Source organism: Terrapene carolina, unplaced genomic scaffold, assembly GCF_002925995.2.
Source record: "Terrapene carolina triunguis isolate 2854851 unplaced genomic scaffold, T_m_triunguis-2.0 Scaffold112, whole genome shotgun sequence".
In the NCBI taxonomy this organism is placed as follows: Eukaryota; Metazoa; Chordata; order Testudines; family Emydidae; genus Terrapene; species Terrapene triunguis.
The window spans coordinates 7,921,281-7,933,816 of NW_020664463.1; the positions used below are offsets into that span (position 1 = coordinate 7,921,281).

General features: G+C 39.0%; 1 protein-coding gene across 1 annotated transcript in view; it reads right to left on the bottom strand.

Moving 5' to 3' along the window:
- The window catches only part of CASC1 (cancer susceptibility 1), a 39,381-nt gene extending 33,363 nt beyond the window's left edge, over positions 1-6,018 (bottom strand). The window contains exons 1-2 of the mRNA XM_024196305.3: positions 5,942-6,018; positions 3,680-3,817 (exon numbers count right to left, since the gene is read on the bottom strand). Of these exons, the coding sequence (XP_024052073.2) occupies positions 3,680-3,805 (126 nt within the window). The 5' untranslated portion in view covers positions 3,806-3,817; positions 5,942-6,018. The remainder of the gene's footprint in view (positions 1-3,679; positions 3,818-5,941) is intronic.
- Between the last annotated feature and the right edge of the window lie 6,518 nt (positions 6,019-12,536).

Sequence of the window (12,536 nt, forward strand, 5' to 3'; positions counted from 1 at the left end):
CTCTGTTAAAATATGAGCTGAACTTGCTTCTTTTGCATATACACAAATACTGGTTACAGGAATTCTCTCTCTATTATACATCTAAAAAGAACATTATTAAGGTTTCAAAATTAGGAAATGCCAGAATTAAGGTTGCTTGTGCAACCTTAATTTAGCCCCTTTGTACATACATATTATGATACAGTCTTTAATTATGTCATCACATACTGGATCCCTCCCACATTCAGTGCAGGACTGACTTATTAAGCAAGAAAAATTGCAGGGCACAGAAACTCTGCTTGGGACAGAGTTATATTTCTGTTTCTTTGACCTGTTTGTTCCAGGTTTTCGTAAAAAAATATTTATTATTTTCTAAACTCATCACAGCTATGACAGGGACAACCAGTAGGATCTGAAACAAGTGCTACACAGCTAATAAGAGATTTCCTGTTGGCTCATAACGTAGTGCTGTCTACAGACAACAAAGTTCCTGGCCTGAGTCTCAGCAATTCCAGACATCATTTTATATGTGTGGATGCTGGCAGGACAACTCCACTAACTGATTAAGTCTACTGGAGTGACTAGTCATGAATATAAGCAATATCTTTCTCTAGAAGTTCTGTAATTCTATTTTGGAGCTCTATGTTTTGAACCTGAACCAAGACTCTTACACCTCAGACCAGAGGAGATTCAAAGTAAAATGTATTTGCTTAGTTTCCTGGAAATAGAATACTGGGATATACTCCTTCCCTGTTTTCACATCAGAGGTCCCATCATAACAAAAACAGATTTTTATATTGGTGATGTCGGTGCTGATTTTGTAAATTATGCTATTTTTGTAAATGAAAATTTTGAATTTGTGTGAGTATGATGCCATGCAACTCCAGCCATCAGAAGAACATTGACAGTTATAAGGCTTCTTCACATGAATTTTCCTTATTCTTGTAGACGGAATGTGCTTTATTGATTGCCATTTGCTTATAATCAAATCTATTTTGTCACCTGAACTATAATGCGCACCTACAGATGTCCATTATAATCTGAATTCTCCCCAATTTAAACTGTCATATCTCAAGAATGATGTATCCATTTCCCCTCTAGACTATTCAAAAGAAAATTCTCCTCTCACAGAAGAACACACATGAGAAATTTCAAGCATACCGTGTTTTGACAAAGTCTGTGGGTGGGGAAGGGGTTGGTCAAAATCAGGATTTTAATGGAAAGCTATGCTTATAGCCTAAATTCTGGAGAAAGTTCTCTTCCGCTAATAATAATCTCAAATTTGAATTTCAAAAATGTAATAGGAACAAATATGTCTACAAAATTTTAATCTACAGGATAAACCAAAATTGGAGGTTTGGATAAATGCTCCAATGACACAGTTGCTTGCAATAGGATGATGATATTTAGCACATCTAACAAACTAACATTAATCCATCCTGATGTCTACAATGCTTGCCTGAGATTAAATGTCAAATGTTTATTAGATATTGCTGTATTAGCAAAGTCATCCATTAACATTGTATTTGTTAGTGTGATGTTTACTGTAAACTAATTTAAATCTATTTGATATGATATTTCATATTCTTCTCTCCTTCTCTGTAAATTACACTCATTAGTGTCAACAGAAATTACATGCACACAGGGAGAGAAGCATTTAGATCCCTTTGTTTGTACTATTATGATCATCTACATCAATCAGTTATTCATTCATTCTACAGAAATCTATTTAACACATAACCACAGTAATTTAAGATTACCAGAAGATGTCATTAACTGCAGTAGAGGCAGCAGACCACACTTACTATTGCTGTATATTCAAACTTCCAGTATCAGTGCCTCAGAAACCAATCCTGAAATGCAACAGGCTACCTAAAAGATGCATTGCTGAAGGAAGTTGGAGGCCAGGAATCAAAATAGAAGTAAAAAAGTGGTGAGCTCAAGTCCACCCATTTCAAACTACATTCATAATACCAAAGTAGCTGAATGATCCTGCTAAAATGATCAGCAGTAAATGGTGAAATGTTAGCATTCAGAGTACCTCCATGTCTTCAGTGTGAACTGGTCATTGATATAAATACAGAAGTTCTTGCTTCTTTTAGAACAATCGTTTCAGGAAGTCTATCTGTATATGCAGTATGATAACACCATATTGGCTCCACTTTCTGGAAGGTTTTCTTTGCTACCACAGGGCTAGAAAATTTGTAATTTTTTAAATGAAAGCTTAAACTCTCTAGAAAATGAAGGGACCATTGGAGAACTTCTGGTATGGCATATAGTCCTATACCAGCTCATTGTCTGGCTATACCAAAAGAATGACAGGAGACATTAGATATGGATTTAATCAGGCCGCAACTTTATTATTAGATAGATGTCTAGGACTAACCCAGTGGATAAAATGTGAAGTGCAGGTGAAAAATGTATGTCCCTCCAGCAGATCCACGGCCGGGCTCCTCCAATTCCAGCCAATTTTTTTTTTTTGCGGGGGGGCTTCCACCAGCTCTCCTGCTTTTCATCCAGGTCCCTCCAGCAATTCCCTTGCCGGGACCTTACCAATTCCAGCCAATTCCAGAGTGAATGAGGGGAGGGGCCAGGCCCAGGCTGACCTTTTTAAACCCCTCATTCCTAGGTGGTGAGTCATCCCACCACGCTGACTGCTCTTCCAGCAGTTTTATGTCTCCCATCCTCCCCCAAGCCAGAAAGCATTGCCCTCTTCTCCTGGCCAGCCAGACAAACCCGCCCCCCCTTGCTTAAAGTGCAGGGCGGTGAATCTGACCACACTACAAGTCAAATACTGTGAGTGGATATAATGAAGGTCTAGATCAGGGGTGGGCAAACTTTTTGGCCCGAGGGCCACATCTGGGTGGGGAAATTGCATGCAGGGCCATGAATGTAGGGTTCGGGCAGGGGGTTGGGGTGCGGGATGGAGTGTGGGGTGTGGGAGAGGGTGTGGTGTGCAGGAAGAGGCTCAGGGCAAGGGGTTGGGGCGGAGGAGGTGTGCGGAGTGCATGAGGGGGCTCGGGGCATGGGTTGGGGTGCAGGAGGGGGTGCAGAGTACGGCAGAGGGCTCAGGGCAAGGGGTTGGGGTGCAGGAGGGGGTATGGAGCCATGGGGGTTCCAATCCCGCGGGCCAGATCCAAAGCCCTGACAGGCCGGATCCACCCCGTGGGCCGTAGTTTGCCCATACCTGGTCTAGATGATCACATGCTTCTGAATATAAGCAGTTTGTTCCAAAGGTTAAGAAGGAATTTGAATTGCTCATACCATGTAAAACAATGCTAGATTGACTAGATGAATGGTAGGAATGGAGGCTCCTTTACATTGAAGCTTCTACAGATGGCATGAGCAGCAATGTTCAGATCTGGAGCTTGATGAAACTTTCGTCAATTTGGGAGGGTGTTTGGATCCAGAATTTTGATTGGATCCATCTCTACAAGCATTATATATATGAACTCCTGAAAGGCAGGATGCTAGAGTTTTTGGACCAATGGTCTTATGTTCCTTGTTTCCTAATAAAAAAATTATAATGAAGGAAAGTAAAGACAGTATATCAGAGGAAGACCAACACACAAAAATTGCTGATGATTCAGGTGATGACCAATTATAGGCAAACAACCAAACAAAGGAGCATACAGGACCATTTTGAGGTTTGTAAGCTACTGGTAACCAAGAACCGTAAAAATATCATTTTAACACTTACATTTAGCACTTGGTTTCCTTTCTTGATCACAAACTCAATATCCTCATTTTTATTTTCTTGCCACAAGCTCATGAAAGTGTTAATTTCTTGGGGCACAGCTGGGTCAGGACTCCCATCACATTGCATGTAATGCTCCCACTGAAGAGATTTTTTTAAAAGAAAAGTAAATCCAAAAGTTTTAGGTACAAACACCTCAAAACTTCATCATTACAATACAAGAGTAGGAGGGTTTTGAGAGAGACGTGTGTGCGGTCTAGTGATAAACACACAACTAAGGATATGTCTACACTTGTAGCCGAAAGAGGGATACTTGTGCTCGTTCTTATGGAGCTAGTGCACAAAAGTTGTAGCATATCTGCAGTAGCAGCAAGAGAAGCTAGTCACCCTGAATACAAACCCATCCTGACCACATGGTTACACACTTGGGCAGCTAGCCCAATATTCTGGACATGCTACTGCAGCTACACTACTATTTTCAGCACACTACCTCAACAACAGCTAGTGCAAGTATGTCTCCTTGAGCTGGAAATGACACGCCCAATCCCAAGAGTAGACAGAGCCTGAGTCCTAAACCCGGTTTCATCCATCACTCACTGTGTGAATTTCAGTCTTGGTTCACTCTGTGACCTCAACATCTCTATCTCAGTTTCCCCATCTGTAAAATAAGGATCATAATAAAACCTGTCTCATTATCTAATTAATCCTCACAACACACAGTATTTGTTAAGTACCTTAAAGACTTATAATGGAGTTTTTAAAAGCACTAAGCATGGCTGTACTCCCACTGAAGTCAATGGTCAAATTCCTGCTGACTTTAGAGGGAGCAAAAATAAGTCAATGCGGAGCACTTTTGAAAATCCCATCTGTAAATTTAATAAGTGTTAAATATTAACAACAGCATCCAATCACAAAATAATTCCACTATTTTTACGATTTTGAATAAATGTGCTTGATCATAAAGTGTGAGGATTGAGAACACTAAATAGAGCCGGGTATTACAGAGGAGCCAGTTCTGGCTCCATAGATATGCTTGAGCTAAATTTTGCTCTTACAGCAGGGATTCAAACTTTTTATTATAACAAAGAGAGTTATATTTTAGTATAACAAAGAGAGTATATGCTCTCCAAAATTAAAACACTTTTTCTTTGTGTATTGAATGAATTTTCTGAGAATTTATAAGTAAATCCATTAATTTGTTTACAAGTTAAAATTAATTGAAAATGGGACCTTTCAGAAATTTAGCACTTAGCATTAGATTTTTCTTTGGTCTGAATATTCTTCATAACAGAATAAAGCAAACTCTTCACACTTCCTATAAAGTTAAAACTCACTGAAACTGTGGGCATAGGTGACATTTGAATAAGTTTTTAAAGATTAATGGTCACATTTTATCATCATTTTTCATAATTGAAAGTTACTCCTTGAGCACAGGCTGAAGAATAATCTTAGGAGAATTCCATAAAGAATTGCCCTCTTTCAAAATGACTGGTAACTCCTATTGTTCTCAGGGGTACTAAAGCAACAGGTTTCCTTCAGTAAAAAAGCTATTTTGTTAAAGAAAAAACAACAACACCAAAGATGGCAAGACACAGAAATGCACAGTTAGCGCACACAAACAACCTTAACTCTATCCTATAGTGCCGTCAGAAAGGGGATGGGAGGTGGAAGGAAAAATCTAATGCATCTTTAAAATTCAGTTTAACCTAATTTGGAAACATAAATATGCAAACAACTTAACAATAATCATCTGGGCATTGCATGATGTCCTATAGGATGGAACTGTGGATTCTTTAACTTTGTATTTCCATCCCTTAACACATTAGACTTAAATAGAAACATTAACTCTGAATTTCCTGGTTATACAATGCTTATCTGAGGGATATTTCCAACATCTTTGTAATGTAATTTACCCTAAATTATTGATATATACTCTCAGCCTAAACTGCATTTAATGTAGTTTTTATCTGACAGTAGTATATAACTCAGGTGTTATGCTGTTTTCCGCCTATAATTTTGCCAATATACCTCAAAATCCTGACTTCCGTCATCCCTGACTCACCTGAGCAAATATTACCCACTGTTCAAACTCCTTAGAAGTTTTTTTGATTAATGTACTGTTTTTCATTTAAAATAGAATGAACAAAGCACTAGAAAATAAAGGAACAATCTTGTAATAGAAGAGAGAAGCACAAGATCGTTTAAAAGTCTCTTCTTTGTCAAACCTCTATAATACTATGTGGATATTTTGGAAAGCAAGCTTACCTTAGCATGTGCTCTATAATCTGCTTTCCATTGCCTTGCTGACAAAAAGTTCTCTTCTAATGAATGGAGTTCTGCAAGTTCAGTCCCTCTCCGCTCTTGATCCTGTTAGTATAAGATCAGGTACATGAATTTACTATTTAGTTTAATTTTAGTTTTTATAAATTATTTTATAGCAAAGAAAACCCAATTTATTTAGGTATTTTAATGGACAGATTATTCATATTAAAAATAATCCTAATATTGATAATATAATTGTGACATTGCACTCCATATGATGTTATGAAAATAAGCTAATGAGTGTGAATATAATGTAACTGGAATATGCTTCATGCAAAAGGTCTCTTGTAAGGTATCATTATAAATCTTATAATCTACTGAGTGTGTTCATTGAATATAAAATATAACTCTGAGGTCCTATTGTGGTTATGCAAAGTATGGGCCATTAATGGTGGTTTAGAATCTTGATGGCTCCCATCAACTAGGACAATTGACTGTAGATGGCTCTGTTTACTTGCAAGCCTTCCTGTGAGTCAGGCCGGGAAGAATGAAGGCTTTGGGTCTCACAGGACATGTGACCATGTCACCTGGTTCTGGAATCCATCTTAAACCTGGTGCTTTTCCATTTAGAAGGCGGGGTGGGGACCCAAAGAGACAAAATATTCCCGCCTTGTGCCAAAGGTATATAAGGAGGTGGAAGAGAACAAAGGGGGCTGCAGTCATGAGAAATCCCCTAGCTACCACCTGAGCTGGAACAAGGACTGTACCAGGAGAAAGGATTGGGCCCAGACTAGAAAGGAGTCTAGTCTGTGAAAGAAGCTTATTGGAACATCTCTGAGAGTGAGGTTTCATCTGTAATCAGTTTCTTACTGTATTAGGCTTAGACTTGCATGTTTTTGTTTTATTTTTCTTGGTAACTTACTTTGTTCTGTCTGTTATTACTTGGAATTACTTAAATCCTACTTTTTATATTTAATAAAATCACTTTTGCTTATTATTGAACCCAGAGTTAGTGACTAATTCCTGGGGGAGCAAACAGCTGTGCATATCTCTCTATCAGTGTTATAGAGGGAGGACAATTTATGAGTTTACCCTGTATAAGCTTTATACAGAGAAAATGGATTTATTTGGGGGTTTGGATCCCATTGGGAACTGGGTGCTAGAGACAGGAGCACTTCTTAAGCTGTTTTCAGTTAAGTCTGCAGCTTTTGGGGGCCATGGTTCAGACCTGGGTCTGTGTTTGCAGCAGGCTAGTGTGTCTGGCTCAACAAGACAGGGTACTGGAGTTCCAAGCTGGCAGGGAAAACGGGCTCAGAGGTAGTCTTAGCCTATCAGGTGGCAGTCCAAGGGGGTCTCTGTGACCCAACCCATCACAATAATATCTTGAATTTTTATGGCACATTACATCCAGGAGATTGCAGTAAATTAGCAATGTTTTATCATAGAGAATCTCTATGTGCTGGTGATGTGATAAATTGCTGAGCCACATAATAAATTACTCCAAACCTTGAGCACAGCCCCATCTGCTTTCCCTGCACAGGCTCTGTCTGTCTGCACAGGCTTCGCTGAAGGGGCTCTGTCTGGCAAGGGATCCCTACTCCTGGGGTGTAGCCTCCCCATTCACAGAGTCTCTGCCAACATCCCAAGTTGCAAGAAATACCCCTGGTGAATGTAGGTGAGTACTGATTATTATTAATTATTATTATTATTATTAATAATAATATCAGGAGGAGGGGTGGGGTGGGGTGCTAAGAAAATAGTCCCTTAATTTTTAAATACAATGTTGGCAACCCTAGTAGAAGAGTGCGTGGCACATCCATCAGCTTTAAAGAGATATTTGATTATCACTGGATCCAAGAGCACCCCTCCACTCCTGCTTTCCAATGGAACACACTGCAGTTGCCTCTGGTAGGTTCCAAGATATTAAACCTTAAAACTGTGACATTTTAGTGTATGGAAATTTGTTTGGGGCAATTTTTAGAAGTTTTTAAAATGTACTGGTTCATCGCTTTTTTTCCCCTCAGAGCCCTAGCTAATTGGGTTCACAACAATGAAGGCAAGCTAGCTTTACAGATGATGGGGTATGAAAAAAAAGACCAATTAAAATTGTTAAACTTGCTAAAACATTTCTAAAAAAAATTCTGATAAATGTGCCATACACAGAATACATAGTAGTATGTTTTTATTGGCACCAGTTTGGGTTGGCTTATGTAATTCACCTACAGTTTCACAATTCAGAGCAAGTCATCCCAAATTCCTGCCAGTAAAACTTTACACTACAACATCACATACATGCATACACATCAATACAACAATTTTACACCTGCACTAAAATGCAGCCATTTCTAGAATGAAATATCACAATTCATAACAGCCCAACGCAATACTACATACAGTTTAGGAGTAAAAAGGAATATGTCTAATAGAATATACATGTGGAATTGTAGAAAAACAAGAACCATTCACTCAGATTGGAATTTGGACAGGACAGAGGTTACATCTCTACTCATACAAAGAGTACCATGAGGATTTTAATTATCAGAAGTAGGCAAGACTGAGCTTTTACATCTTCTTTTACCTCATAAGCACTTCTTTATATCATACCGTGTGACTACTGGCTTAGAGGACACAGTGGCACATACCAAGTCTTTAGCATCATTTTCTTAAGCACCTTTGGCTTTCCTTGGAGGTCACTCATTTAGCTACTGACCCAGTTTATTGCCCAACTTTACTTAACTTGTGGCTCTTACATTTTGCAGTGGTATGGCTAGAGTTTTCATTACTAGTTTTGATCCAAGAATACTGGAAAGCCGCCCCCCCTCTCCCCCCCAAGGAAATGGAAAGAAATTCCCACATTTTCATAACAAATCAACAATGATTTGGCATAAAGTTTAACTGACTATTGCAGTTTGCAATAGCTGTTTATTATGATGGCTGTGAACTAACTTTTGCTTCAAGTCTTTCCCTCTCCTCTCGCACAATTCTCTCCTTTTCAAGTCTTTCTGCTTCTTCTTGTTCAGCTCGTAAACGGGCTTCCTCTGAAGAATGAGAAATCTATTATCAGCAATACAAGTACATCCTGATTAATAAAAACAGATACATTATTTTAAAAACTAGCTAGCAGATCAATATTTTTATTTCAAAATAACTAATAACTGGTGATAGCAAGAGTTCAATCTACATTGTCCATTATGGGTTCAATCCATAACGTTTGGAAGCAGTGCCAGATAAAGTAAATCCACATCTCTATGCACACAGATCTCCCCATGGCCTTACCCCCCCTTGGAGTTGTGGGGGCAGATGTGCCATTCCTACAATTCCACAGAAGCAGAGACAGAGTCTTTTTTCCCCTCAATGGGAAGTAGCAGGAGTCCTCTCCTCCCCCACCTACATATTAAGAGGCAGAGGTGGCAGCCGGCAATCCCCCAGTACTCATTACAATAGCTATAATAGATCTGATTTGGTGGTCTGGTCCTGCGTTGGTCATCTCCTCTTGCCATATACATCATCCTCTGCTAAGGTGATGTTGACAGGTTCCCCAAGCTCTTGGAGTTAGTAACCCATTGAGATGCATGGGATAGTTCGCATGTCTCAAAGTTATTTTATCAAGGTCTCTGTAGGTTCAGACAGGTGTCATCACATAAGCTAAACTAGAATCATATTTCAATATTTTCTTCTCAGCCATTAGGGCTAAAAAATAGGGGGTTTTTATGATAGCTGAGATTCTGATTACATGACTTCAGGAGATGCAGCCCTAGGCATAGGCCTATGCCTCTATGCTTTAATCCATCCCTCTTTGCAAGACTGTCCTAACATTAATATGGAGTGTCTGTTGGTGTCTGAATGCATTGATCAGTACTCTGTTAAGCTCAAAGTCGGCGTACTCTGTTGATCTACTTTGAGAAAAGTCCTGGTCATTGAACTTCTCATTCCCCCTGATTACTAAACGTGGAGAAGAGGAAATATCTGTTCCCCAATCTCTCTACCCACTTGTTCTTGACTTGGCTGGGAGAGTACCAGAAGGGAAGATAAGGAAAAATTGTAATGCTCTCCCCCACCCTCATACACTTTCCAAACATTTGAGGGGAGCAGGGGGAGGAATAACTAGTGGAAAGAGTATGTAGAAAAGGAGGTTGAACATAGTGAGGGGGGATATGTGGGGTCTCAAAAAATAACTTTGTTTAGGGCCTTCCAAAACTTTAAAGCCAGCCTTGAGAACAGAGAAATACAAGTAAATCATCCTATTGAGATGAAACAGAATTTAGATATCCTTAATTATCATAATTTGCACTCTACCTATTTAATTAGTGATTTGGTGTAATCACATTTCCTGTAAGTGAAACGCACTGTACCTTCCTCTATCAATCTTCTATCTTCTTCTTCTTTCTGTAATCTCAGTCGTTCAGCTTTGCTAAGTTTCTTTTTACCTCCACTTCCACCAGACTTAACATGGGCAATAAATTAAAGGAGACTAATGTCAACATTAATTTTACACATTTTATTTCTCTAATGTAGCATTTCAAAGTATATTTTCAGTCTTTTATGTAGCAACATCTGTGTTCAAAAGATAACAGAAGAACAGGATATTATGTCAGTAAAGGAAACAAATTTTTCTTGTAACCCACAAAAATAGCTGAATGTTTAAACCAGCCCTATCCTCAGGGAAATGTGGTTAGCAAGACTAATGAAGTGAGTGCATTTAAAAGTTGGATTTTTGTTTTGTACTAAAATATCATTCATATGACAGAACAAAAGATTTTTTCACTTTTGAAAGTAAGCATAAAGAATGTTGATTTAAAGAATACACAGACAAGACAAAGTCACAGTCCTTTAACATAACAGCACAATTAAGAGATGATTAAAGCAGTGAATTTATATATTTGTTGTAACTTTCACCAGTTTCCTCACTGACATAAGAATATTCATATAAGTAAGAAAAGTAGAGCTACACATATTGGGCCAAATTCTCCTTAATCAACTTGAACCAACATAACATGGGAAAATGTGACCCATTATATACACTATATTAGAAAAAAATCTATGTATTGTAATAATTAATTGGGAAGTTAACTACATACTAAGGACCAGATGCTACTGGTGGCTCAGCATATAAGATCTCTGCAACATATATATGTGTTAAGGCCCTGAGAGCAGCCTGAAGACTTAATTGAGAATCCACTGGTATTCTCCTGCCCTCCAAAAGATAGGTTCCCCAGAGCCCTGTTTTCCTTTTTTTTTCTGATAGAGTCCACAAAGGGGATCGTTTAACCCATACTGTGAGGAATAAGCAAAATCACCACACAATACCATCTAAAATAAATAGATTTAAAAGGAAAAATATTAAACTATTAATGTATTAACTAAAATAGCCTGTGCTTTTGATCCTCTTCATATGTATAGTTACTAGATCAAATTCTATCCTTTAGAATAGAATAGGTAGAATAGAATTCTAGATAGAATCTGATCTAGTAACTATACATATGAGGAGGATCAAGAGCACAGGCTATTTTGGTTAATCCATTAGTTAATGAATAAATAAATTCATACATTTGTTAATGTATTAGTTAATTAATAATTTAGTTAATACATGAGTTTTTACTCAATGTTTATTCAGACAAGGTGGTCATTGACTGCAGTCATATGACAGCCCTATGCACAATACAATACAACTTGGTTCTGTATAACATTTTTCATACATGTATCTAAAAATGTTTCACGGAATCCAAATAATAATTACAAAGTTAACAGGTAAATAATAGTAGAGGAGGGAGAGATTACAAGGGAGAAGAGAGATTTTCATAAAAAATTATAATTTATTATTTATATTGTATAAACAAGCTACAAGCAGAGTCCTCACTCAGGATCAAGGGCATGCTGTGCTAGGTGCTGAACAAACATACATGAAGATATCTGATATATAACATAGATAGAGCTGATGAGTTAGCAGTATAAAGGAAGGCTATTTTCGATGGCAAAAGTTGAAAAGAAGAAGGTGGCTCTTGCAGTAGTAATGGCCAAAACATGATAGAATAGAGAGGGCTAGTATTAGACCGGGGTGGCCAACCTGAGCCTGCGAAGGAGACAGAATTTACCAATGTACATTGCCAAAGAGCCACAGTAATACATTAGCAGCCCCCACATCAGCTCCCCCGCTGCCAGCGCCTCCTGTCCACCGGCAGCCCCGCCCCCTCCTCCCCTCCCCATACCTCCTGATCAGCTGTTTTGTGGTGGGCAGGAGGCTTTGGGGGGAGGGGGAGGAGTGAGGGCACGGCAGGCTCAGGGGAGGGGGCAGGAAGGGGTGGAGTGGGGGCAGGGCCTGTGGCAGAGCCAGGGGTTGAGCAGTGAGCACCCCCTGGGCCATTGGAAAGTTGGCGCCTGTAGCTCCAGCCCCGGAGCCAGTGCCTATACAAGGAGCTGAAGAGCCATATGTGGCTCCGGAGCCACAGGTTGGCCACCCCTCTATTAGACTAAGAGGGGAGATGAAGAGAAGGAGAATGAACCATGAGATTAAAAAAAAAAAATCCAAGGAAGATAATTTTGTACTGAATTGCACAATCAGCACAGAGCCAGCAGAGTTGTTTGTTGTGACACATACATT